Raw genomic sequence first — 24,386 nt, forward strand, 5'->3', positions numbered from 1 at the left:
AATTTGCTCCGACAGTTCTTCCGCCGGTAAGCGGTGACTGTGTACATTTCACTTTAATACAGAAGATAGGAAGTATTTGGTTTACACAGGAAATATGTTTCCGAAAAACGAAAAGTTAACTTTCTAAAACAGGGAAGGGTGAAAGTGAATGTTAATATTCTGAAACGTTTTAGTGTAACATCGCCCTCTGCAGGCTGCTGAGCTAAACACATTCATTCTTTTTATACGAATATATCAAATTATTGTTTTCTTGGTTAAAAAGTAGAATAATTTCAAATTATCCCATGTTTTAAATGTGGACATGTAACATGTAAAGGAGTCACTAAAACTCTTAAATCATCTTTAATGAAGTAGAGTTATCAGGTCGCTTCAAGAGAAAAAAATGCAAATGACCTACATCTCCTTGTTGTTTTATATTAGCTTATTTATTTTCTGTTAAAGAAAATTACTGAGCATCCTGGCTTTCTTCAATGGATTCAAATATAACCAATAACATGTATAGTGAAAAACACTTTGTGCCAAATTGTTTGCTTTGTGTAATGCAGTCCTGCAAATGTGTGTTATATCTAAATAGGCTTTTTTTTTTTTTTTTTTTTTAAACGCACCATCACAGTCCACAAGCTACAATTACCAAATGGGGAGTAGTATCTTTTACTTTTTCACTATTACTAAACACCACAACATCAGACACTCGGGGATTCAACTAGCCTGCAAAAACATTACAAACAGAACAGAAAACTAAAGGACACTGTAATGTACATGAAATTTGATTTATTTTGAATATTTACAAACAAAAAGCATTTTATTTGCATTCGAAATAGCCCATTCTCCACTGTGTTGTGGCCCTCCTGTCAGAGCTGGACTCCTCTCTCTTTGAAGAGTTCCTCTAGCTTCTTCTCCAGAGCCAAGTTGGTTCCTTTCAGGCAATTCACCACCTCAAAGGCCCACAAGAAATACTCCTGCACTCGCTCAGCTGTCCAACCTGCCAAGCACATTCAGAAACATAACTGAACAACGTTTGTTATGTTGTCTTTTGCACTTCTGCCAAATAAATAAAGTGTTCCAAAGCATTTCATCCTCTTCATTTTTAATTTTAATTTTTTTATTTATTTTTTTTTACACAGCATCCCATTTATTGTAGGAAACAGCACTGTGTCCAGAGACGTACTGACCAACAGGAGTGCAGCGGTTCAGATCCCTCAGGTTGTACAGTTTATCAGCCAGTTTAACCAGCTTGGCCTGTTGGCTGCAGTGAGGTGCGTGTTCCACCTGTAGACGCTTCCTCTCCTGCTTGGGCAGGCTCTTGTCATCCGTCACCTCCTGAACAATGCGAGCCACAGTTACACCAAATTTAGCTTCCAGCTCTGCGGGGGTGGTGTCGGTGTCTTCGACTGTGTCATGAAGCAGGGCGGCCTGCAGGGCAGGAGGAAGCACACAGGATTACTGATGCGAGAATGCATGCACGTGACTGTGACTAACAGGTAACAACTGATAACTCACCTGCAAAACCTCGATATCTGTGACGCCCCCTTCGTGGCTGAGGATTCTCGCTACTCCTTAAAAGCACACACAGAGAGCTGTGAGTAAACAAGACTGTAAACAAGAACCTTCACTGTTTCCAGACTGCTAAGAGAAGTCACTTATAGAACAAGAAAACTCATTTATAATCAGACATTTCCTCTCTGAAGAGCTCCTCCAGCACTTTAAGTTTCTACATTCAGTAAAAGGACTAGATGTTACAGTCCCTGATAATGCATTGCTTTAAATGGAGAGAATCTTGAGGGATGGCTGTTATGAGGAAAGCCCAGAAACTTTGCCAGCAGCACACATCGTTATTCCTCAACTTTAGGTCTTTTACCAACGCTAATCTGCCATTTTTAATTCCTTGGTTAGGTTTAGGGATTAGAGATCTGATCTACATTTTCATATTAAAATTTGGGACACATCGTCAGTAGTGGACCTTGGATTCATCGGGTGTTTTGGCCATTATCACTAGACACCCTCATCCAAGGAGGCCCTGCCAGGGTTGATTCAGCCCTGGAGTGTGTCACTGGTTTATGTTAACATTGTTATTTCTCTTCTTCTTTCTTCTGTTTAGGTTTCTATGGTTTATTTTTCTATCTAATCATTGCAACTAAAAACTAATACTTACCTCTTTAGCATTTATGGAGCCTCACTTCTTCAAAGGGATAGAAAAGGTGATAGAGAGAAGTAAGACAAAAGGGACAAGACAGGAGTGAGCAGAGAGGAGAGCCGGAAGGGGGGGGCGCCTGATCTGGCTTCCCACACCTCCCCGCCGGATCGGGCTGTACACTCTACCTCCCCACTATAACATAGCTCATAGGTCTCATTTGTAAGTAGGAAAATAAAACTCAAACAGAACAAGCAGACGAACCATCAGAAACTTCCTTTACACACAGGGACACAAGGAGGGAGCTTAATCACTGGCTGCCCATCTATGGTGCTCCTTGCTAACACCACGATAAACAAATCCACTGAACTGTCGTTTCAAAAGATATTTTGAAACAATCACTAGCTCCTCTTTTGCATAATAAAGCAGAATGTCTGAAGAAATGTAAAAATACGAATTTGGGGGGAAAAGGTAAAAAAAATAAATAAAAGCAAAGACAATATAATAAAAATCGATACATGGAAATTAGATTTGAGGGAAAATAATTTATGTTTTTCAGTATTATTTTTGGTGCGTTCCTTTATCCTTTCAAAGTTTGTCCCTTTAAGTCCCCCACAGCTCTAGTGGTCTGGAGCCCTGACAGGAAAAGCACTGCCAAGTGCTATCATTAGCTCAGCAAAGAAAAACGGAGCAGTGAGTAGTGGAGGAGATATTAGGTTCGTTGCAATCTGCGGCATTACCACTAGATGCCGCTAAATCCCCCGCACACAAAAAGCCATTAGTTTTGTACCCCTGAACAAAAAAACAGATCAATCGACCTCCACCTCCCTGTGAGACTATACACTATACAAATTTAAAGTCGAAAAATAACGTATCGCTATTACACGGCAGGGTATTATCACTAGAATCAAATAAAATAAAGGTAAATAAAGGTTTTGCAGAAACGATGTTTCTGCAAAACTATTTGTTGCCATAAAATGGTAAACATATAATGTTAGTGATATAGCTGTAGTAGGCGAGTAAACCCTGATAACTTGACTGGTTAGTTCTAATATACCGCTCCTTTCGGCGACTCCCTTGTTGACAAGGTGTCGCCGCAGCAGATACTGTTATATAATGTCCACTATGAACATAATTAAGTTTGATAACTGGGTTTTAATTCAATCTCCTCCTTCCACGGCTTCCGGTATCGTATCAGTTAAACATCAGAAACTTTTTTTTCTTTTTCTTTTAAAGATAAGAGTGAGAAACTTCACGGGTTTACGTACAGGCAGTGAATGCATCATACTACCGTAAAAACACACCTACCTATAGGGTGATTTATATACGGCGTTCCCTCTGGATCTTTACGTCGCTGGTTGCGGTGTTTCTCTGCGGCAAATTGAACAGTTTCTAACAACAAAGCTGCGTCTGAGTTCATGGTGTAAAAATCACGTCCTGTCAGGTCAGTGACAAAAAAACCGCGTTATTAGGTTATTTAATTTTCAACGTCTTTCGAGCAAGTGTAGCGGTCCGTTGGTATTATGATCCGGGGGGAAACAACTGTTCGTGGGATCATTCCACTTATTTAGCTACGGAAGCAGGTAGCTGCTAACTTAAGATAAAGCGTTATGTTTCAAAAGACATAAACGGTCAAATTTCTGGCATTAATTTTATATTTCGAGGGAGAATTTTACAAAGTACTGTCAGCGTATTCGATTATATCAGCATTTATATGATGAATGTGTTTTTAGCTTTGAAGCTAAGCCAGCAGGGAGGATAATCACAGCACAGATCTCTGTCTTATATGTTTCTGCTGGTTTTTGTATCTCCATTATTAAACATTATATTTGTATATGAGTTATTTATTTATTTTCTTTGTTTATGCCAGTCGTGGATGCCTGAGTGTTGTCCGGTCTCCGTCGTGTGTCCAGCATGGCTCACAGTGCCAGGAGAGACTCCCCGGAGCTCCCCGACTTCTCCATCCTCAAGAGGCTGGCCAGAGATCAGCTCATCTACCTGCTGGAACAGGTAGGAGCACGTCACAGCTCCTGCCGAAGACATACACATCAGTAATATGACTGGCATGTATAGCATGGATATGGCACTGTTCTTCTTTTTTTGTTTTTTTATTATTATACTTTATCATTTGACTGCACACCCATTCACGACACGTCACCACAGACTCATCAAACATCCTGAGCAGCGTCCGGTAGATGTTGAAGGACCTCAGTGATGTCAGAAAATAGAGACTGCTTTGGCCTTCTATGTTTTTAATGAAGTCTACTGTATTTCTTGTTTGTTTTATAGAATTATAAATTGTGTTTATGGAGATAACAACAAGCAGTTTCACTGGCAGTGGCTTTTAAAAGTGCCCACCAGCTAATGGAGTGAATTCTGCTGCAGAATCATGTCTATTTCTAAGGTTGCAGCGATTCACTTGAGATTTTATGTTGAGAAATATTCCTATGTGCTGAACTATACTGTCTTAACATGAAAATTGTCCCCACCAAACTACAGTTTACTTTTGCCTTAGGACTCAGTTTTACAGTTTAATTTCATTTAATTAGGCAAAAATGAACATTGTCAGAATCAGTGGAGAAAGTGTAGAAGCTGTGTGCAGACTAAGCCATGCACGCATTAGTTTGTGATGTACTTCCAACTCGGTGAAGACAAAACAAGCGATGCTTTTTGTGTTGTGAAGAGCAGATTGTCCTACAAGCCGTTCTCTTGTGTCACAGCTGCCCGGGAAGAAGGACCTGTTCATTGAGGCAGACTTGATGAGCCCGCTGGATCGTATTGCAAATGTATCAACACTAAAGGTGAACTGCATCAGCTGCTGCTCTCCTGCCTGTTCTGATCTCTTCAGGATTACTGCACTTTCAGCAGGTCTTTAAAAGCTTTTTGTCCCCCCCCCCCCATTTTCTTTCAGCAACATGAAGTGGACAAACTCTACAAAGTGGAACACAAACCTGTTATCAGCACCTCAGATCAGTGAGCCTGCACCTTCATACCTTACAGAATTGTACCCACACACCTGACGCGCCCACCTGACAATGTGGCGTTGCTCTTTTTCCAGGCTCTGTTTCCTGATCCGTCCAAGAATACAAACTGTGAAATGGATATGTGGTAAACGGAGATTCTTTTTATTTATCTCTTGTCTTGATGGTTTTATTATAAAGTCTTTTGGGTAAAATGGATGAAACTGAAGCAAAGTGACATCTGCATTTTTGTTGCAGATGTAGTGAACACAGACAAGGTACCTGGAAAATCCCGAAGATACAAGATCATCTTTACCCCTCAGAAGGTATTTCTCTTTCTTGTCTTGTGTCCGTGCTGTACTTGTAATGCTTTGAGTGCTTGATACTGACCTGCTGACCCTTCTTTGTGTTACCAGTTCTATGCGTGTGAGGCCGTGCTGGAGGAGCAGGGGATCTTTGGCGGTAGGCATCTTTCTCTTTTTGCAGGAATGACGAGTGTGAGTGAGGAGAAGTGTAAAAGCTGTTTTTGCCTTTCCTGTAGATGTGTCCATAGACGAGTGGCCTTTCTACCTGCTTCCTCTTGATGATGACATCATCAGTCTGGAGCTGCCAGAATTCTTTCAAGACAACTTCCTGGTTAGTAGAGGCCAATTCCTTGTCTAAATCCTTTTCTAGTCAGTGTTTTAGTCATCATTTGTTAATGTGAAGAGGTTCTGCAGCAGTACACAGACTAATGAGTGAACACGAGCAGCTAATGAGCTAGCTGTTTCCCCTAAATGATGAAAAGAAAAGAAAAGAAAAGAAATATTGGCCTCACATGCTCGTTGGATGCATGCATGACTTGTTGCTCTGCATCAGTGTTTGATTCAGTTTTAGACGTTTGAATAAAACGTTATAGACGCAGTCTGAAATCTGAAGTTCGTTGTGTTTTTACTGTTCCACGTGGTTTACAGACACCTTGACATCCAAACATGTTTTTGTGAGAAACACAGAGCTGCTCGTACCGTTGTCCAGATGTGTCACAGTTTTTGTCCTCGAGCTTTAGTTTTGAGTTTTCGTCGTTTCTTTCCTTAATTTCCTCATTTCTGAAGCCAACCGCACAAAGGAAGTCTGGGCATTGTAGTGTTACTAATGTGTTAATAATCATAGTGAAACAAATCATCACATTTGAGCTGTTCATTGCTGAATTTATAAGCCCGTAGTTGAATCAGAAGTGTAACTACAAAATCTCTGATGCATCCTGTATTTTTCCAGGCTGGAGACCAGCGCTGGGTGAGGACCGCCGGCAGTGCTCTCCACCTCCTGTACTCCCTGTACGGCCCATTCTCAAAGGTCTACGGGATTGGGCGCTGCTCAAAGGTGCTGTAAGATTAGAGACCAGAAGCTAGTCTGATACAAACTAGTTTAACTTTTTCACGTCCAGTTTGTCCGTCACCTGCTTTGGTCTGTTGCTGATGGTAATTCTGTGTGATCCCAGATGGCGTACGAGTCGTGGAGGGAGCAGGTTGAAGAGGGAGAACAAAAAGCTCGTCAGGCTGAAATTGGGAATGTTTTCCTTATTGACAGAGGTGAGGAGGCGCAGTGATCTCAGAGGACGATGGGCCGTGCCGTTCCCGTTCTAATGTCGTCGTTATCATTGCAGATGTGGACTTTGTTACTCCTCTGTGCTCACAAGTTGTCTACGAAGGACTTGTTGATGACATCTTTAGAATCAAATGTGGTAGGTGTCAGTAAATCGAATCCACTCACACGTTCACTTTATGCCTGGAAGAAACACGTCACCTCTGACCTCTTGAGCAGAGCATTTCGCCCTCACATTCTTAGCTCTTTTGAAGCCACGCTGCTGGTTGTGGTGTTTCTTTTAAAAAATATCCATATGTTGTGTGATCATTCCAACTGTTGTGCAGGATGTGTGGAGTTTGGACCTGATGTTACCGCCTCTGACAAAAGTGTGAAAGTGATGCTGAACTCTCACGATAAGGTAAGGCTCGTCTTAGTCTGCGGTCGGCTGCACTTTGCTAATTGTCGTGATTCTAATAGAAAAGTGTGTCTAATGTTTTGTAGGTGTTCAGTGAAATCAGAAATGAGCATTTCTCCAACGTCTTTGGTTTTCTCAGTCAGAAAGCCAGGAATCTGCAGACTGCATATGACGTGAGTGAATGTTGATACTGCTTAGCAATCATTGCACCCGTGGCTCGATTTGAAGAGTCTTTGTACGGCACAACCTTGAAAAATGGCATTTATATTTGCACTGGTGCGTTACGTGTTTATTACCTCGTGGTCGTGTTTTATGTGCGATGCCAGCCAATAGAAACTAATAAAATGCTCCTGCGTCTGCGCTCTCTGTTTAGGTCAGCAAACATTTTTGTCCCTCTAGTTTTTCCTCTTTCTCTGTACATTCCAGTAGTTTCAGTGATCTCGCTCCAGGAATTTGCTGGGGTGACGTTTGTGAGTCTTTATCTTGACACTTTGATGCTATAATTGTTATTGTCTCAAAAACTACAACAAAAAAGTATCTGGAAATTGTCCGGATGATCTGATGGTGCTGAACCCCTCGCAGTAGTGTTGGGCTGCGTTGATGCGATGTGTAGTTACATTTAGTTACATAGTTACATAGTGTCAGGTTACCCTGCAGTGTTTCAGTGGGGTAATTATGACGTAGCTGAAGCATTAGTGACCAGTAAGGATAACAGCTAACACCTTTTTTCTGGTTTTCTTTAATAACTCTACAGAAACGTCGGGGCATGGACATAAAGCAGATGAAGACGTTTGTGTCAGAGGAGCTGAAAGGGTTGAAGCAGGAACATCGACTGCTGAGCCTGCGTGAGTGTTACAGTATCCTACCGCTGACTCCGAGCCATATCTGCACGGCTGCGTTGCTGAAGAGCATTTTCTCTTCCAGACATTGGTGCCAGCGAGTCGATAATGAAGAAGAAAACAAAGCAGGACTTTCAGGAGCTGCTGAAGACAGAACACTGTAAGAATCCTCCGCTCTGCTCTTTGTTCCAATCACGTTTCATTTAACCTCCTAAGACCCTAACTCTTCCACAGCAGCATTTTTAATTTCTCTTTGATATTTGGGCATATTGGGACCCGATGAATGTAAAAACAAAGAATTACCAGATATTTTCTTTACCTGATTTTTGTTTCTAAGAAAAATGAGAGCCACATATGAGGATATTCATTTCGATCGAACACTAGCAGTATAATGTCCTCATAAGTGGATATCACTTTTGTAGTGCAAAATTGTCTATTTTGGTCTAAATAACCCAAAATGTGATGCCCACACATGTGGACGCCAGGTCCTAGGAGGTTAAGGGACTTTAACGCCTTAAAGCACAAAACAAGCTCCATGTTTGTTGGTTTCATACGTGTGTGCAAGAACATGAAAGCTCTCCAAAGACTTTGCTGACCGATGAGTCTCATGTTTTCAGTACTTTAAATGAACTAGAGATGATCCCATTTGAGAAGGGTGTAACTTGGGTTATCTTTTTTTATTACTACAATTTACAGATGCCCCCTAAATGCATCACAAGCAGGCAGTCATAAACCCAGCAAAGGTCACTGAAGCAGCAACATTATCTCCCTGGGTTACGACGGGGACTGGTGACGATGTGATGCCTAAAACTGCTGCATTGTTTTCTGTGTGCCCTGTTTCCAAGACTGGGAGAAGAACAGTAAGATCAGTGTTAAGAGTGGGATTATAAGCAGTGACAGTTTAGACTTGGACCATAGTTAAGTTAGGTTTATGGTAGTTTTTAGCACTTAAATGTGAGGCTTGAGAATGCCATACAACCATAAATCTATTTCCTTAAACACTTATCCAGTTTAGGGCCACAGGAGGGCGGAGCCTATCCTGTCACAGGGCAAGAGGGAGAGCACACTCCCTGGACAGATTCCTAGTCCAGTGCAGGGCCTACCACACAGACAGACAACCATTAATACTCACAGTCACACCTGTGGCCACGTCTCTGTGAGCTGCCAGAATAACCTAAGAGAACAAACTCCACATAGAAACTTTTACTGTGAGACAACAGTGCCTGGCTTGAAGTGCACTGATGTGGAATAAAGTCCTGCAGAGATGGGTAAACAAACACACCTGTGTTCCTGTGTGTGCTCCTGTCTCCATGCTGCACGTTAAGTGGTTCAGTTCATTTTGTGTGTGTCCGCTACTAAAAGTTGTCAAAGATAATAGTTTGTAGTGTTTTAACCCCAGGAGCAGCAAATCTTGTTTCCTTGTGCTTTCCCAGTGTTACTGGAAGGATTTGAAATCCGTGAATGCATTTCTTACATAGAGGAGCACATCAACAGACAGGTGAGTGTTCTTAAAAGAGTTCAGCAATAAGTGCACTGCCAAAAAGTCTGAATGACTCTTTTTCTCCTTTCTAGGTGTCCATGATAGAAAGTCTGCGGCTGCTTTGTCTGCTGTCTATCACAGAAAACGGTGAATCATCCTTCACTGATTCGTCACAGACTGTTGTCTTTCCTGTTTACAACTATTGTGATGCTGTTTTCCTGCAGGACTGCTGCCAAAAGACTACCGCTCATTGAAAGCACAGTATTTGCAGGTGAGGTACAACAAATCTCTCAGAGTATTTTTGTTGTGGGAGACAGAGATGGGCAGTACACGTTACAAGTAACGCGTTACTGTAATCCGATTACTTTTTTCAAGTAACGAGTAAAGTAAGGGATTCCTATTGCAAAAATGGTAATTAGATTACTGTTACTTTCCCGTAGGAACGCTGCGTTACTAAAACCGTGATTTTTTTTTTTTTTTTTTTTTTGCGAGAATGTCTCATGACAGTGACGTAAGCGAGTGCGACGTTCGTGGTAACAGCTGTGTGCAGATCAACAATGGATCATATATCGAGTGTGGGAGAGAGTATGAGCGTGCAGCGTTTAAAGTGTGGAAGTACTGACCTTACTTTGAGTTTGATTCCATAAAAAGTGACAAAAACATTAGTGTCCGTTGTGCGTGGGAAGAAAACTTCTTTTTACAGCGAAAAAACCCTAAACGTCCGAGCAAGCACCGAGTAGCTGCCACGTAATGGGAAATTCACAGAGAAACTCGCGGATTCTTCCACTGACCGCTGCTGAAAATAGAGCAACAGGACCGCTGAGTCTTTGATTTTATTTATTTTCTGCTGTGTTTTACTTGCATCTATTTGAAGGAGTGAGTGTAAACACAAAAAATATTTTATTTTATGTGCAGGAATGTGTAGAAAATACATTTAAATGTTAAACAAATTTCTTCCAGTCAGAGAATGCTGCATATAATTAAATTTTTGCTTGATGCATAAAGTTAAAAGATTAAAACTAATAAAACAAGTTTTAAAAAGAGACTTTTCCATTTGATTACATTTTATATGATAGATTATGTAGAAAAAGTAGAATTGGGCTGAAAGATCTATCGCTTTATCACCTATTCAGGTTGTAAATCGTGTTTTTAAAAAGTAACTAAGTAACTAATTTGAAAATAAGTAATCAGTAAAGTAACGGGATTACCTTGGGGGGAAGTAATCAGTAGTTAGTTACTGATCACTTTTTTCAAGTAATTTGACCAACACTGGTGGTAGAAGTACAAAAGCTTTTAGTGTCAGCATTTTTGTACCTTTGCTTGAAATGGTATTTTCTGCTGTTTATTTTTATTTATTTTTTAATGTTATTTTCTGTTCATGTTTGCTCAAAAAAGATTCAAGTATACAAACAGCATGTAGGCTGATACTGGCCGTAAGGGATTTGTGCCAGAAAACACTCCTATCTGTCATTTTTGGAGCTCTTGGTGAATAAAAGTCCAATCTGTTTGTTGGAAGACCAGAGCGCCGAGGAGAAACCCGTCTGAGACGGAGAAAATCAGGCTGACAGCAGAACTTCTCACAAAGCAGCTGCACAGTTATAACACAGTTTCTACATTTGCCTGTTAAATAGCAAACACACACACACTTCTTTCTTTGCTTTGTGTGTGTTTTGTGCAGCTCAAATATGCCTGTAACCATCTCAGTCACCCTGTAATGTCTTCAAACAAAACAACCTTCACATTTCATCAAATGCAGCATTGTGTCAATGATTGTCTTGGAAAGAGCGGCTGCTTTCTCAAATGATGTTTGTATCTTTGTAACCTGAGATGACAATGAAATGTATTTTTTAAACAAAGACTCGGGACTTGTAGGCTCACAAATATCTGATTGTAAAAGAATCTGAGTTCAGCTTAAATCATCACTAAATTTTTCATTTATTCGTTGTGAGCTTTCACTTAATTTAACAGTCTGGCCCCGTGGGGAAAATAATAATACAGCCTATCCCTACACTGGAGCATGAAATGTAAATCAGTCTGTAGCTGAACAAAGATCATTTCCTCCTCTTAGAGTAATGCTTTGGAGAACGTGCAGCGTCCAGCTGTTTGGGGACATCACAGGCTTTTGTCACAGATCTGATCAGGCAGCCTGTAGTGGCAGATTGCTCTTTGCTGCCAGCCTTGGCTTGTTAAGTGTGTGCTCATTTTGATAAAGAGCCATGGGTCCAATGCCTGACATTTTTCTCTGTCTGACCTCATCAGAGCTATGGAGTGGATCACCTGCTCACATTTTCCAACCTGAGGCAGCTTGGGCTGCTGGTCGAGCAACAGCCGGGAGAGACGCTCACTGTAATGGAGAGCAAAGTGGGCAAACTGGTTAATGATAAAACTGCAGGTGACAGTGGCTTCTCAGCGCAGTTTTAGCCTTCTCCACTTACAGGAAACCCTGCATTGCTCTGTGCATCAAGACACACGTGCTGTTTGACTTTTCTTCTTCTTCTTTGTTTCCAGGAAAACTGACAGATGCCTTTTCCTCTCTGGCAAAGAAGAGCAATTTCAGAGCCTTGAGCAGAAAACTTAACTTGGTAAATTATTGTTTAGGTGAACATCTTTGGTTAGTTGTATTTGTGGACTCTACAAGAACAACTTTGTATGGTTCACGGTTCAAAATAAACCTTATCTATGGTGTACTGAGCCTTGGTGAAGCACTGTGTTCATCCTGCTTGGAAAAAAGGCTTTTAAAAAAATCTCCTCTCCTTGTAAAACATCCCTCTCTTTAATCTTTTTTCTGATTGGTTGGCCCAAACAGAGAAACGAGTTTTAAGTTGGGATGACCATATTAGCAGTGTCCTCTCAGTGACATCAGACAGAGCCACAAGTAAAAAAAAAATCACTGTTTACTTCTTTCACATAGGCTGACCTCATGGTTTGACACTTTTAACGAGCATCTGCAATCATAACACTATATATGACACAAAACAGTAACCTATATTCTCTTTAATTAACTTTATTTAGTTTAAAAAAAAAATACAGCACATACTTTTCCTAAAGGCATTTTGTTTTTCATTTCTGATTGTGTCAAATGGTAACGTGCTCATCATATTTTGCATCAAGGTGCCAAAGACGGATGAAGAATATGACCTGCGTGTCCCTCGAGACATGGCTTATATCTTCAGTGGTGCCTACATCCCTCTGAGCTGCAAACTCATCGAACAAGTAAGTCAACCAGGACACATTCAGTCTGTGGATATGATGGGGGGGCAGCCATGGTAACTTTAAAATAAAATTCTATTCCCGGTATGTATTGCATAGGTGCTGGAGCGAGACGGTTGGACGGGGCTTGAAGAAGTCACCAGGCTGCTAAATGGTCATGAATTTGCAGTTACAGGTTAGTTCAATGGCAGGTATAATGGATCCGTTTGAGGCTAATGCTAAAACAGAAAAGGAGACTGTTGTAACAGACGTCTAACAGATTTGATCACTGTTCTCCTTCTCTGATCAGGGAGCAGCGGAGTGGATTCAAGGGGAAAGAACGACACTCAGCGTATCATACTGGTCATGTTTCTTGGTGGATGCACCTACTCTGAGATTTCGGCCCTTCGGTTCCTCGGCAGAGAGAAAGGTAAACATTGTGATGGGGTGTAGGGCCACTTAAGCAAAAATAAAAAATGTGAAAAACATCTTCTGAAATGGGAGATGTATTTTTTATTGTATTGTTGAAAAGCAGAAAATAACAACCGTTTCTATTTTTTTCTCTCAGGTTATAAATTCATTGTGGTTACAACTGCAATTACAAACAGTTCCAGACTCCTGGAGGCTTTGCTGGACAACCACGTATGAAGCCTGGCAGCACTTCATTATGGACAGAACTGCTGAGGAGCCGCTATGCATTCCTCCAACACTGGCATTAAAGATAAAGAAATGCTTCATTCTGGTCTGTTTCTGGTGACGCGAGAACTGTAAAGATGTGTAAAGTGAATAAACGTTTCTTAACATCTTCGTTGGTTTCTATGTAGTCGCGTTTACCGGCTGCCCGGCTCTGCTGTGAGTTCATCAGTTTAAAATTAACTGCTGTTTCTTCTGTTCTACTACGTGACGTCAGCGCACCGCCCGTGCGATCGTTGCGTTTGTTTTCTTGACGACGTGCAGTTCATTGCATGCAATGGGTAGAAGAAACCCTGGCGGCCCGATGTGGTGTAACAAAACGAGCGCACTGGCAGCACGGGCCAATCGGAGAGCGGGACGCTGCGAGTCGCGTATTTTGAACTGTGTACAAACGGACTGGGCGCAGGAGAGAAGCGGCCGTCTGAGGCTTGACTTTTCCACAGGTGTTTTAAACGGTTTTTACCTGTAATTATAACGGGCTCTGGAATTTAACGATGAGGAAAAGGTATGTTTAAGTCTCTTTGTTTCTCGCAGTGGAGTCAGTGTTTGTAAACTATATATTGGGCTCTTAGCAGCTTACTGTTAGCTAATGTCAAAGGCAGTTCGTAATTGATGTGTGCGTGTTCCACAAAAATCCTGTTGTTGTTATAATGTTACGAACGGCTGGATTATCGATAGCTTGTGAATCCTGTATTAATAAACGACGGTGTCTCCTGCGTTTGTTTTTAGCGAGGTACTCGCAGCGGAGGCTGTGTCGTGCCTGAATAAAGCGCTGTGCCACCTGAAGGACATTTGGGAGGAGATCGGCATCCCGGAGGACCAGAGACTACAGAGAACTAATGTAGTCAAAAGTCACATAAAGGTGAGACCATTTCACATGTAACAGTATGTGTAACCTCTGATCACTGCTGATGTGTCAGTGACTCAAATGCACCTGCTGGATTGTGACCGGGTTTAAGTTTTAGGCTAGTGGTGTTTCACGGAGTCTGGGTCCTATCATGGTGTAGGATGGTGCAGGGTGCTTTGGGTGAGTGTAAATCTGAATGACAGCAATAAAGAAGGATGGGATTGATGCTTGCATTCATTATGAGCGAAACGAGACTGGAGACATTCAAAGAATCCGGAAAATCTGCAATAGCAAAGGTAGTGGGAGAAGGTAAACTTCCCGGGGGAGGGGCTTTTTAAAGCCTTGTGTTTGGGCAAAGTCATCACACCTGTGAGCAGTTTGTCATCAGATTGTAGTTTTTCTGTTCGAATTATCTGTTGTTTACATGCTGCTCAGTTTGATCTTCGGTGGATAAAAACGGTCACACTTAATGAATCATCCATTTGCAGAACAGAATTTCGAATCGAATTTCCCAGAGGAACCCACCCGAGGGATTAATAAAGTTCTATCTAAAGAAGAGTGCAACATGAGACCTCTTAAGAAACATGAGTGCATTCCTTTAAAATAAATGTAAATTGTGTGTTTGTTTGTTTTTTTGTTTTTTTAAACACTTCGTGAACTCTGTAGACGTTACGTGTGCATCACTGTGGCAAAAAGAAAAACCTGTCTCTTACATCTTTGTGGAACAGCTGTGCTCTTTGTCAATGACAAGTTCTCTGTGATGTTCACCCTTTGCTATCTCATGCTCTTTTTTTGACTTGCTGACATCAGGGGAGTTTGGACAACCCTAATTTAGACAACGCTTCAAAATATCTGCCTGAACAAGTACTCAGAAATATTTCAATATGACTGTAGAGTGGCAAGGCTTGTTACTAAGAGAACTTTGGCAGTGGAAAATATTTACAGCTCTGATGATATTAATACCTCAGCCGGTCGCAGCAGATGGCTTTTACACTGCAGCTGCAGCCACTAGAGCGCAGGGCGCATCACCTCTGCCTGTTCGGTCAGCAACATCAGTTTGTTGCTGATCTGACTACAAAGTAAAGCGTCTCCTTCATTATGCTGTGGTAACATTTAATGTTTCACTGTTATGTGTGCAGCACTAACCTTAGAAATAAACAGCAGCACTGAGAGTTTATTTCACTGCTCTGTGTGCTGCATCGTCAGGTTGCTGCAGCATCCATTGCTTGATCTTTTGCAACACTTACATTTTACTGTTTATTTTTTCAGATTCTTTATAGAAGATCATTTTGTCATCATCTGATTGGAGTAGACATGCAGCTCATTTTGTGTGGGAGAGGAGTCATGTGACCCATGAAACACAACATTTTATGAGTTTGTTCAGAGTTGAAAGCTCCGCTTCGGAAAGGAAGCTGATAGCCACTGTAGTGATGCCTATTATAGTCTAAAAACTACAATAGAGTTAAAGTTATCTGCAGATCAGATGCATCTGGAAGTAAATATATTTCTGTGCTATTGACATGAAGTTTTCACCAGAAGTCAGTAACAACCTGTCCAATCCACACATGCAAAGAATTCAAAGCCAAGGAAAGTCATGACACCAGCAGAAGTGCATCAGGACTGAAAGCAATTTTTGCCACTCAGTGCAAATTAATATCAGCTGATTCAGTCCCAACTAGAATTGGTGATTGTTCAAAATTTATTTTATCCCCCTTATTTCAGTAGAAACATCAGAACTAATATCTAAACAGATACCATAGTTTGGGTAAGTTGTTGCTATCCTAATGTGCATTTTAAAACGAAGAACTGTGCTAGCTCTTTGGTTTACCTTTACAAGGAGCAGTATGCTAACCACCAAAGTCTTTGTTGCCGATTATATCTGGATTTCATGAACTGAAATGGAAATTGAAATGACTGTTTCCTAAATAATTACAGGAAGCGTGATTATTTAGGTGCGTGATCAGCTGTTGAAGAGAATTTTGATATTTACACTAAACTCCTGTTTGATTTGCTGCGTTTCTCCAACAGAATTTATTAGACATGATGATTCAAGAAGAGGAATCTCTGAAAAAGAGGCTCATCCTTAGCCTTCAGACATGCAAAACAGAAATGGAGAAACTCTGCTTGGAGCTTCAGCTGCCCGTGTTCGAGGTAACAGCGCGTTTCCATCTCAACGTGTTTAACTGGAAACTGAATCAAACATTTAATTACACGTCATCGAGCATCTTCCTTGGCAAATGACTGATTATATCATTGATATTCAACAAGCCTAACCTGCTTCCTCCTTTTGCTGTAAAACCATTTCTAACTTCATGCCTGTAGTTACCAGCTGATGTCTTTAATGACAATTTAGTGACTTTAAAAAAAAAACAAAAAACTTTTTGCTGTTAAATTTGTTTGCATATTAAGGAAGAGGCTGGCATCAGCATGCTCCAGCAAGAGAAGAACATCCGCACACAGGTGGAGGCCCTGATAAAGGAGAAGGCTCAGCGGATGCAGCAGCTGAAGGCTCTGCTGGAGCAGGACCAGGACCTGTGCGACGTCCTGTGCTCCGTGCCGTACGACATCGCTCCCGACTCCGTCCCCTCACTGGAAACACTGGACAACTTCCACCAGCACATCGCCAACCAGAACGAAGAGAGGGTAGGACCTCATAGTTCAAACCACACCTCTAACAGAACATTAATGTGGCTGCATGAAGAGAAACTGTGGGATGAACACTGCTACAAGCAGGAGAGATGTCACTGGACAGGCTGAGATCAGTCTGGGTGCAGCACTGTTTGATGAGCAGGTTTTGTTTCTTCCTCTTTGTTACGTCACATTTTGACTGCTTCATGTTTCCAGGTGAAGCGACACGCTGAGTTCACGGAGCTCAAAAAGCAGATCATTTTATACATGGAGGAGCTGGACCGTGTCCCCGAAACCAGCTTTGAGAAGGACGTGGTCTGTGAGGATGAGGACTCTTTTTGCCTCTCTAGAGACAACATTACATCACTCAAACTGCTTCTTTGCCAGGTGAGCAGAATCTTTTTCTTTTTTTGCATAAATCGTCATTTCAGCCCAACCTGTTGAGTTGCTAACTGATGCTGTGTTGATCTTGCAGCTTGAGGAACACAAGGCAGAGAACGAGGCCATGTGTGAGAGTCACAGAGAGAAGATCCAGCAGCTGTGGGACAGACTGCAGGTTCCACAGGAGGAAAGGGAGGCTTTCAGCCAACACATGGTCACGTCCAAGAAGAGGAATTTGGACGCGGTGAGAAGATGCTGCAGATTATTTTTCCTGTTCTTTGTGGACAGCTGTGAGTTCCAGTTCTGTGGCTGCTGTTTTTCCGTGTTGTTTGATCTTTATTTGTCCTCCTCAGTTACAAACAGAAGTCCAGCGTCTCGAGGAGCTCAAACTGCAGAACATCCGCAATGTCATAGATGCCATCCGCTCTGAGATCGCTGTCTTCTGGGAGAAGTGCTTCCTCAGCACAGACCAGCGGCAGGCTTTCACACCATATTTTAGTGGTGGGTTTTCTTGTTTGTCACACATTCTTTTCGCCTTTTGTTCAGTTTTTTAAACTGAAGCTGACTGATTGTTTTAGAGGACTTTACTGAAGATCTGTTAAGTCTGCACGATGCTGAGATCCAGCGCTTGAAGCAGCATTATGAGGATCACAAAGAGCTTTTTGAAGGGGTTCAGCAGTGGGAGCAAAGCTGGAGACTCTTCCTGGAGCTGGAGGTGAGTTTGACAGGAAGCTACGTCCATGTATAACACTGACACAAAATTAGGTTGTTTTATGTCTACTGAAACATTTGAATTATAGTTAGATCATGGACACGATGTGTAGACTCAGCTTTCATTCTAGAGTCTCTGACGTGTTTAGGAGCTGAAGCTCCTCCACGTTTTTTTTTTTTTTTTTAAAGGGACCATGGGCAGGTGTGTGCGATTCCTCCGTTATATCATTATTAATTAAGCAGATAAAAAGCCTGCAGTTTGAGGTGCGGTGCTTGCATTTGGAAGATTTTGCTGTAAACAGACCACATTGGTCAAAGGAGCGCTCCATGCAGGTGAAACGATCCATCCTTAAGCTGTGAAGAAAAAAAACATCCATCCAAGAAATTACTGCAATATTAGGAGCGGCAAAATCTACAGTTTGGTGCAAGAAAGAAAGAAAGCTGTGGGGAACTCAGCAACACAAAGACCTGGATGTCCACAGACATCAATGTGATCGCAGAATCATTTCCATGGTGATGAGAAATTCTTCACAAAGTGAATAACACTCTCCAGGAGGAAGGTAGGAGGTAGGCTTATCAGTATCCAAGTCTACCATAAAGGAGAAGACTGCATGAAAGTAAATGCAGAGGGTTCATTGCAAGGTGCAAAAAAGAAGTCATCTCAAAAAGCCAGCACAGATCTGGACAAACAGATGAAACCGACATCAACCTCTACCTGAATGGAAGGTGTGGAACAGCTGATGATCCAAAGCACACCACATCATCGGTGACACACGGTGTCATGGACTGAAGCACAGGGACACAGGAGCAGCTGAATGAACTCTGAGGTGTTCAGAGACTGTCTGCTCAAATCCAGCTAAATGCAGTCAGATTGATTAGCCGGTGTTTCATAATACAGATGGACCACAAGCCAGAACATACAGCCAAAGCAAGCCAGCAGTTTATTAATGCAAAGAAGAGGAATATTCTTTATTGGCCAAGTAAGTCAGCTGCTCTTAACCCAACTGAGCGTTTTACTTGTTGAAGACTAAACTTCACAAACAAACAGGAAGTGAAACGCGCTGCAGCAAAGGCCTGGCAGAGCTTTAAAAAGGAGGAAACCAGCATCTGGGGATGTTCAAGACTTCAGGCTGTCAAAGCCAGCAAACAGTTTACAAGCAACTATTAGTTTGTCCAATGACCTTTGAGCCCCTGAAATGAAGGGGTTGTGTTAAAATGCTTTATTTGGTCACATTTTTATCCAGTCTTTTTGTTCAACCCACTGAATTTAAGCTGAAAGTCTGCACTTGATCTGCATCTGAGTCGTTTCATTTAAAATTCACTGTGGTGATGTACAGAACCAACATTAGAAACAAGTTGTCTCAAAATATTTATGGACCTCTGTATGTGCTGTGACTGGTCTTAAATCTCACTCAGATAATTGTTTTTAATTATAAATCTGTTATACAGATTATGAACATGTGTGGCAGGAAAAGTTCATACAAATAAAACATGAATATCCATGTTTCATCACTTTAAATGAACATTTCTGAATTCATTTGGAAACATTTGTCACTCCCTTAATGAACATGTTCTATTTGGTAATGCTGCTTCCAGGTCCATCTCCATTTCTTTCACTTTCTTTCTTTTCTTCAGAAAAAAGCAACAGATCCATCGAGGTTCACTAACAGAGGAGGAAATCTTCTCAAAGAGGAGAAACAGAGATCTGACCTGCTTAAAAGCCTGCCAAAGGTAAAGAGCAAAGCCACCTCTTTCCTGAGCTGATAATATCCTGTAGCATTAATTGTGTGTGTGTGCGCGCGTCTTTCCTTTTTAAAGATTGAAAAGAGATTAAAAGCCCAGATCGACACGTGGGAACAGGAGCAGGGTCGAGACTTTCAAGTAAACGGCCAGAAGTTTCTGCAGTACGTGGAGGAGCAGTGGGAGCTGCACCGAATAGAGAAGGAGAAGGAGAAGCTGGAGAGGGTAAGAGTGTGTTTGTATTAAAAGCTTACCCACGGTGTTTGCTAAGGGTGCTGATGATTTGTCTTTCCACAATCTCTGCAGCACATTAAGAAAAGCAAACAAACGGAGGAGGACATGTTGTATGGAACCGCAGTACGAACCCCAACCAAGCGCAGGTTCCTGGGCACCGCCACCCCAAATAAATCACGAAAGATGGTAAATGTCAGCTTGTAGTCGGGGTTTTGATTCTTGCTGTAATTAAGCCGCCGTCTCTGCAGTACTGACCCTGCTTCGTCTCTCTTATCAGGGTAATGCGACCTCCAGCATCTCTAGTGGCACCTCTAACAGCACAATGCGCTCTGTCTATGGTGGGACTGTCTGCCGCTCGCCGGCGCCGCGCCCTCCCCTCTCAGCAAACAAGGTTGGCTTGATTTTTGGGAAACTTGTTCACATCGAAAGCATGCTCACTGATATTTGAGCCTCGGACGTAAAATATGTTCGATGTTTTTCCTGGTTTGTCTTTGGAGTCAGTTAAACACAAAGTGGTCAAATTGATCCATCAGCTCGATATAGACACCAATTGCCTAACTTATTATAACCTGTCTATTTTACTGCTTCATGCTAAAATGTACCATAGTTGCATCGTGTTGTGCGACTGTTATATTTTACTTATCAGCAGAGCATGCCTATAAATGCTTCAGGACGTTTACACGTGTTGTCTTATTTTTCGTCTCAGTGGTGCAGAAACCTTTCATGATTTAAAAATATTCTGTTTGAATGAATTAAAGTACAAACAGTGTATTTATCAGTGCTTTGGGGAATTGAGTGAGTTGGTGTAAAGAAGCAACAACTCTGTATTTCTCTGATGTGACTCTGTCCTCCTCCATCAGACCCTGGCAGTGCGGACACCGGGGGGCTGTAAACCCCCCCACCCGAGACTGCAGGGATGCAACAAAGAGAATGAGGCCCAGCTGAAGGGCAGCAGCCCTCTGAGGGGTGCGTTGCTGACTCCTGCTAGTCCACAGCGTAACTTCAGCATAGCCTCTGTTGCCAGCACATATTCAGAGTTTGTGGTAATTTAACACTTTTGTCTCTGCATGTCTTTATTATTTTGGTCCCTCTGTTTCTGTGCAATAACATTTTAAGGCATAAAGTCAAGGATGAAGTACACGATAATGCTTATGCTGTACATTTGTATTTTAGAGGGACTTGGTCAGCACTGAATCTGTTCAATCAAGGTGTGTTTAAAGTCCTGAAACTTTGCATAATCCTAACTAATTGCCTTAATCTGCTCTAACTGCATGCTTCAAACCAAAGACAGAAATCACCTTAAAGATAAAATTAGCAATTAACTTTCTTAAACGTGATGGCACAGATTTATGGGTAGCATAGATTAACAGTGGGTTACTCAGACACTGTGTTAATTTACTAATCATTGATATAGTGGATGTGAATCAAGGCTTCTGAGCCCTCTGTATCAGGTTTCTTTGCGCTGCATGTCATAGACTGGGAACCTCCTTAGTGTGGAGCTGTGGGGTCTACATTAGTGACTGTGAGCGCAGGAGCTCCCGTCCATCTCCTGTTCAACTTTTCTGCTTATCGGATCAGAAGAGATTTGGCTCGAAGGAGCTGAAACACATTGTCCAACTGAGGGGCTCCACGAAGAGCAGTGTGACGTGAATAAAGATTTATTTTAGACTGTAAATAATCCAAAGCTGTTTTGAGTTTACTTTATTTCATCAAGTCTTCACTGTGACAGCACAAGCAAACTAAACAAATCCACAATCATGACCCTGTCCACAGAGGAAGCACGTACATGTGAGAGCAGCTAGCTAAGCTCATACTAACAGCTAAACGAGGCTCTCTTTGGGCTTCTGTGATTGGCTTTTGCTGCCATCGTCACTGAAGGTTCTCCAAAATGTCACCATTAACCGTTGTTGGGTGTGCCGACATGTCAGCGACGGCTAATGCAAGTTCAGTGTTTAGACACCTTTATTCATCTGCACTGCTGTTGCTGCTAGCACTACTTAGATGAGCAGCACTTTAATATCTGTGTGATTGTCTGATTTACACTAACAGTGTGTGTCTTGTCTTCTCCAACGGCCCGCACACGTATGTGACGTCACGCTCACGCCTGCTCGTTTTTCCACAGCGAGACCTGTCCAAGGCCTCTGACGCCAAGATCCAGCACGGCATCCTGAACTCCACCACCACCAACCTTTGACCTCTCCGCTCTGATTGGTTAAAGTTGAGGTCTCGTTCAACAAGTGTCACTACCTTTCACAGCGATCTGCTTGTCCATGTAAATGAAGGCATTAATATATTATGTGTTAAATGTTTGAGAGCAAAGGCCTGAGGAAGCTTTTTGATGTTTGCCTGTCACTGAGAACAGTCAAACCAACACTACTTTGGCTGTATAATTTTACAGTTATTCTAATAGTATTGTCCATATCTTATACTGCACATTGTTGTTTTTTTTAGAGGAAAAAGTTGAATAAGAAGTTTAGCTTTATAAAGTTATGCAATCTGGAGCTGCAGGCCATATATGTATGACTGTATTGCACTTTGTTTAGAAAATATATTGCTGCGATTAGTGTAATTTCACACAGACTCACACTGTTCCCTCGGTCTTTTTTTTTTTTTTTTTCCTTTTCCTAAATGTTTCTGTATATGTCTCTATGCTGTTTGTGTTTTTTAAGCTAATTCATAAAGATTTCAGGCTGTCAGGACTTTAAAGCCCCTTTTTGGACATGAAAAGGTTTCAGTGACACATTTTTCATGGCTTCATTCAGACAAACCCTCTATAGCAGGGGTGGGCAACTCCAGGCTTCGAGGGCCGGTGTCCCTGCAGGTTTTAGATGTGTCCTTGAACCAACACAGCTGATTTAAATGGCTAAATTAGCTCCTGCAGTTCTCCAGAGGCCTGGTAACGAGCTAATCATGTGATTCAGGTGTGTTGACCCAAGGTGAGATCTAAAACCTGCAAGACACCGGCCCTCAAGGCCTGGAATTGCCCACCCCTGCTCTATAGTAACAGCTGTGTTACACCATGTTTGCCTACATGCGTGACACCGTCACGTCTCTGGTGACGTGCAACTGAACTTTGAAATTTTTGGTTTTCTCCACTATTCTCATTAACAGAGCAAACTAAGGATTAGCACGTGTGCAGGCGTAAGTCTTTGTGCGCTTCAGTTTCAGGCTTGTGTCACGTTCAGATCTGCACATATGGGTCTATCCTGGTAAAGTTGCCGTGATGACTCCTGCTGAAAAATGCTGCCATCAGATTATGAGAAAAGGAATGAGTGTCTGAGAGGGGCTTTAGGTTACATGTTTGAAATCACAGAAACGTCATATCACGGCTGATTTTGGAAGCAAGAAAAATAAATGAATACATTTTTCACTCAAAGACTCTTGTATCTGAGTAGATGGAGGAAAGACAACAAAGAAACTGGTTGGGGAAAAAAAGGCTGCCCTCTAACATTTTGTGGAGCCCATTTGGAGATTATTTTTAAAAACATATCAAGACACACAAACCCCAAAGTTTTCAGAGGGTTCTCACAGGTTTAGCCAGTGTGTAGCACAAACATGTTTGACATCAGAGGCTCTGGTTGGGTCGTATGGAACGCCAGGACTGACATAATGAATTAATTAAACACACCATTAAATACACTCAACAAAAATATAAACGCAACACCTTTGTTACTGCTCCCATTCCCCATGGGATGGACGTAGAGACCTAAAATTCATTCCAGATACACAATATAACCATCCCTCCCAAACAGTGGTCACAAATCAGTCCAAATGTGTGGTAGTGGGCACATCTGCTATATTGAGATAATCCATCCCACCTCACAGGTGTGCCACATCAGGATGCTGATCTGACATCATGAGTAGTGCACAGGTGTACCTCAGACTGCCCACAACAAAAGGCCACCCTGGAATGTGCAGTTTTGTCTCACAGCAAAATGCCACAGATGCCACAAGCAATGAGGGAGCGTGCAATTGGCATGCTGACAGCAGGAATGTCAACCAGATCTGTCGCCCGTGCATTGAATGTTCATTTCTCAACCATAAGCCGTCTCCACAGGCGTTTCAGAGAATATGGCAGCACATCCAACCGGCCTCACAACCGCAGACCTCGTGTAACCACACCAGCCCAGGACCTCCACATCCAGCAGGTTCACCACCAAGATCGTCTGAGACCAGCCACTCAGACAGCTGCTGGAACAATTGGTTTGCACAACCAAACAATTTCTGCACAAACTGTCAGAAACCGTCTCAGGGACGCTCAACTGCATGCCCGTCGTCCTCATCGGGGTCTTGACCTGACTCCAGCTTGTCGCCGTAACAGACTTGTGTGGGCAAATGCTCACATTCTATGGCGTCTGGCACGTTGGAGAGGTGTGCGCTTCACGGATGAATCATGGTTCACATTGTTCAGGGCAGATGGCAGCTGAGAATGTCCCAGTTCTTGCATGGCCAGCATACTCACCGGACATGTCACCCATTGAGCATGTTCGGGATGTGCTTGACCGGCGTATACAACAGCGTGTACCAGTTCCCACGAATATCCAACAACCTCGCACAGCCATTGAAGTGGAGTGG

The 24,386-nt window shown here is 42.2% G+C and overlaps 3 protein-coding genes across 7 annotated transcripts; 2 read left to right on the forward strand and 1 right to left on the reverse strand.

Annotated features, from left to right (window-relative positions):
• Positions 1 to 756: 756 nt before the first annotated feature.
• Positions 757 to 3,572, reverse strand: hddc3 (HD domain containing 3). The gene is made up of 4 exons (XM_080884588.1): positions 3,440 to 3,572; positions 1,501 to 1,556; positions 1,173 to 1,413; positions 757 to 982 (listed from the first exon to the last, which is right to left on the reverse strand). Exons 1-4 carry the CDS (start codon positions 3,549 to 3,551, stop codon positions 852 to 854), a joined length of 540 nt encoding a protein of 179 aa, XP_080740714.1. The 5' UTR covers positions 3,552 to 3,572; the 3' UTR covers positions 757 to 851.
• Positions 3,440 to 13,382, forward strand: vps33b (VPS33B late endosome and lysosome associated). 2 transcript variants are annotated; one of them, XM_080884573.1, is made up of 24 exons: positions 3,440 to 3,575; positions 4,002 to 4,141; positions 4,852 to 4,932; positions 5,043 to 5,104; positions 5,190 to 5,239; positions 5,350 to 5,417; positions 5,508 to 5,553; positions 5,633 to 5,727; positions 6,346 to 6,450; positions 6,569 to 6,659; positions 6,734 to 6,811; positions 6,999 to 7,072; positions 7,156 to 7,242; positions 7,824 to 7,914; positions 7,994 to 8,068; positions 9,342 to 9,406; positions 9,481 to 9,535; positions 9,613 to 9,659; positions 11,648 to 11,780; positions 11,897 to 11,970; positions 12,500 to 12,601; positions 12,698 to 12,773; positions 12,888 to 13,007; positions 13,146 to 13,382. In XM_080884573.1, exons 2-24 carry the CDS (start codon positions 4,046 to 4,048, stop codon positions 13,223 to 13,225), a joined length of 1,851 nt encoding a protein of 616 aa, XP_080740699.1. In that variant the 5' UTR covers positions 3,440 to 3,575; positions 4,002 to 4,045; the 3' UTR covers positions 13,226 to 13,382. The 2 variants fall into 2 exon arrangements, with proteins under 2 accessions (XP_080740699.1, XP_080740700.1); XM_080884574.1 differs by lacking the exon at positions 3,440 to 3,575 and adding an exon at positions 3,588 to 3,714.
• A 141-nt stretch (positions 13,383 to 13,523) lies between these two features.
• prc1b (protein regulator of cytokinesis 1b) lies at positions 13,524 to 22,433 on the forward strand. Of its 4 annotated transcripts, none has more exons than XM_080884575.1 (15): positions 13,524 to 13,775; positions 14,000 to 14,132; positions 16,146 to 16,268; positions 16,527 to 16,760; positions 16,962 to 17,132; positions 17,221 to 17,370; positions 17,480 to 17,627; positions 17,705 to 17,841; positions 19,473 to 19,568; positions 19,656 to 19,802; positions 19,884 to 19,997; positions 20,089 to 20,202; positions 20,672 to 20,854; positions 20,985 to 21,019; positions 21,934 to 22,433. In XM_080884575.1, the coding sequence occupies exons 1-15, from the start codon at positions 13,765 to 13,767 to the stop codon at positions 21,980 to 21,982; spliced, it is 1,845 nt and encodes a 614-aa protein (XP_080740701.1). In that variant the 5' UTR covers positions 13,524 to 13,764; the 3' UTR covers positions 21,983 to 22,433. The 4 variants fall into 4 exon arrangements, with proteins under 4 accessions (XP_080740701.1, XP_080740704.1, XP_080740702.1 ...); XM_080884578.1 differs by having other exon boundaries at positions 20,672 to 20,777; XM_080884576.1 differs by lacking the exon at positions 20,985 to 21,019.
• Positions 22,434 to 24,386: the final 1,953 nt, after the last annotated feature.

The sequence above is a fragment of the Rhamphochromis sp. 'chilingali' genome (genome assembly GCF_963969265.1).
Source record: "Rhamphochromis sp. 'chilingali' genome assembly, chromosome: 6".
Lineage (NCBI taxonomy): Eukaryota > Metazoa > Chordata > Actinopteri > Cichliformes > Cichlidae > Rhamphochromis > Rhamphochromis sp. 'chilingali'.

Coding starts and splice junctions, on each gene's coding strand:
- hddc3 (XM_080884588.1), bottom strand. CDS start 3,551: ATGAACTCAGACGCAGCTTTGTTGTTAGAAACTGTTCAATTTGCCGCA. Junction 1,557..3,439: donor GTATATAAATCACCCTATAG/GTAGGTGTGTTT, acceptor TGTGCTTTTAAG/GAGTAGCGAGAATCCTCAGC. Junction 983..1,172: donor GAACCGCTGCACTCCTGTTG/GTCAGTACGTCT, acceptor TGTGCTTGGCAG/GTTGGACAGCTGAGCGAGTG.
- prc1b (XM_080884575.1), top strand. Junction 19,569..19,655: donor TGCTTAAAAGCCTGCCAAAG/GTAAAGAGCAAA, acceptor TCCTTTTTAAAG/ATTGAAAAGAGATTAAAAGC. Junction 21,020..21,933: donor ACTGAATCTGTTCAATCAAG/GTGTGTTTAAAG, acceptor GTTTTTCCACAG/CGAGACCTGTCCAAGGCCTC.
- vps33b (XM_080884573.1), top strand. CDS start 4,046: ATGGCTCACAGTGCCAGGAGAGACTCCCCGGAGCTCCCCGACTTCTCC. Junction 7,915..7,993: donor ACATCGACTGCTGAGCCTGC/GTGAGTGTTACA, acceptor TTTCTCTTCCAG/ACATTGGTGCCAGCGAGTCG. Junction 9,536..9,612: donor GCTGTCTATCACAGAAAACG/GTGAATCATCCT, acceptor GTTTTCCTGCAG/GACTGCTGCCAAAAGACTAC.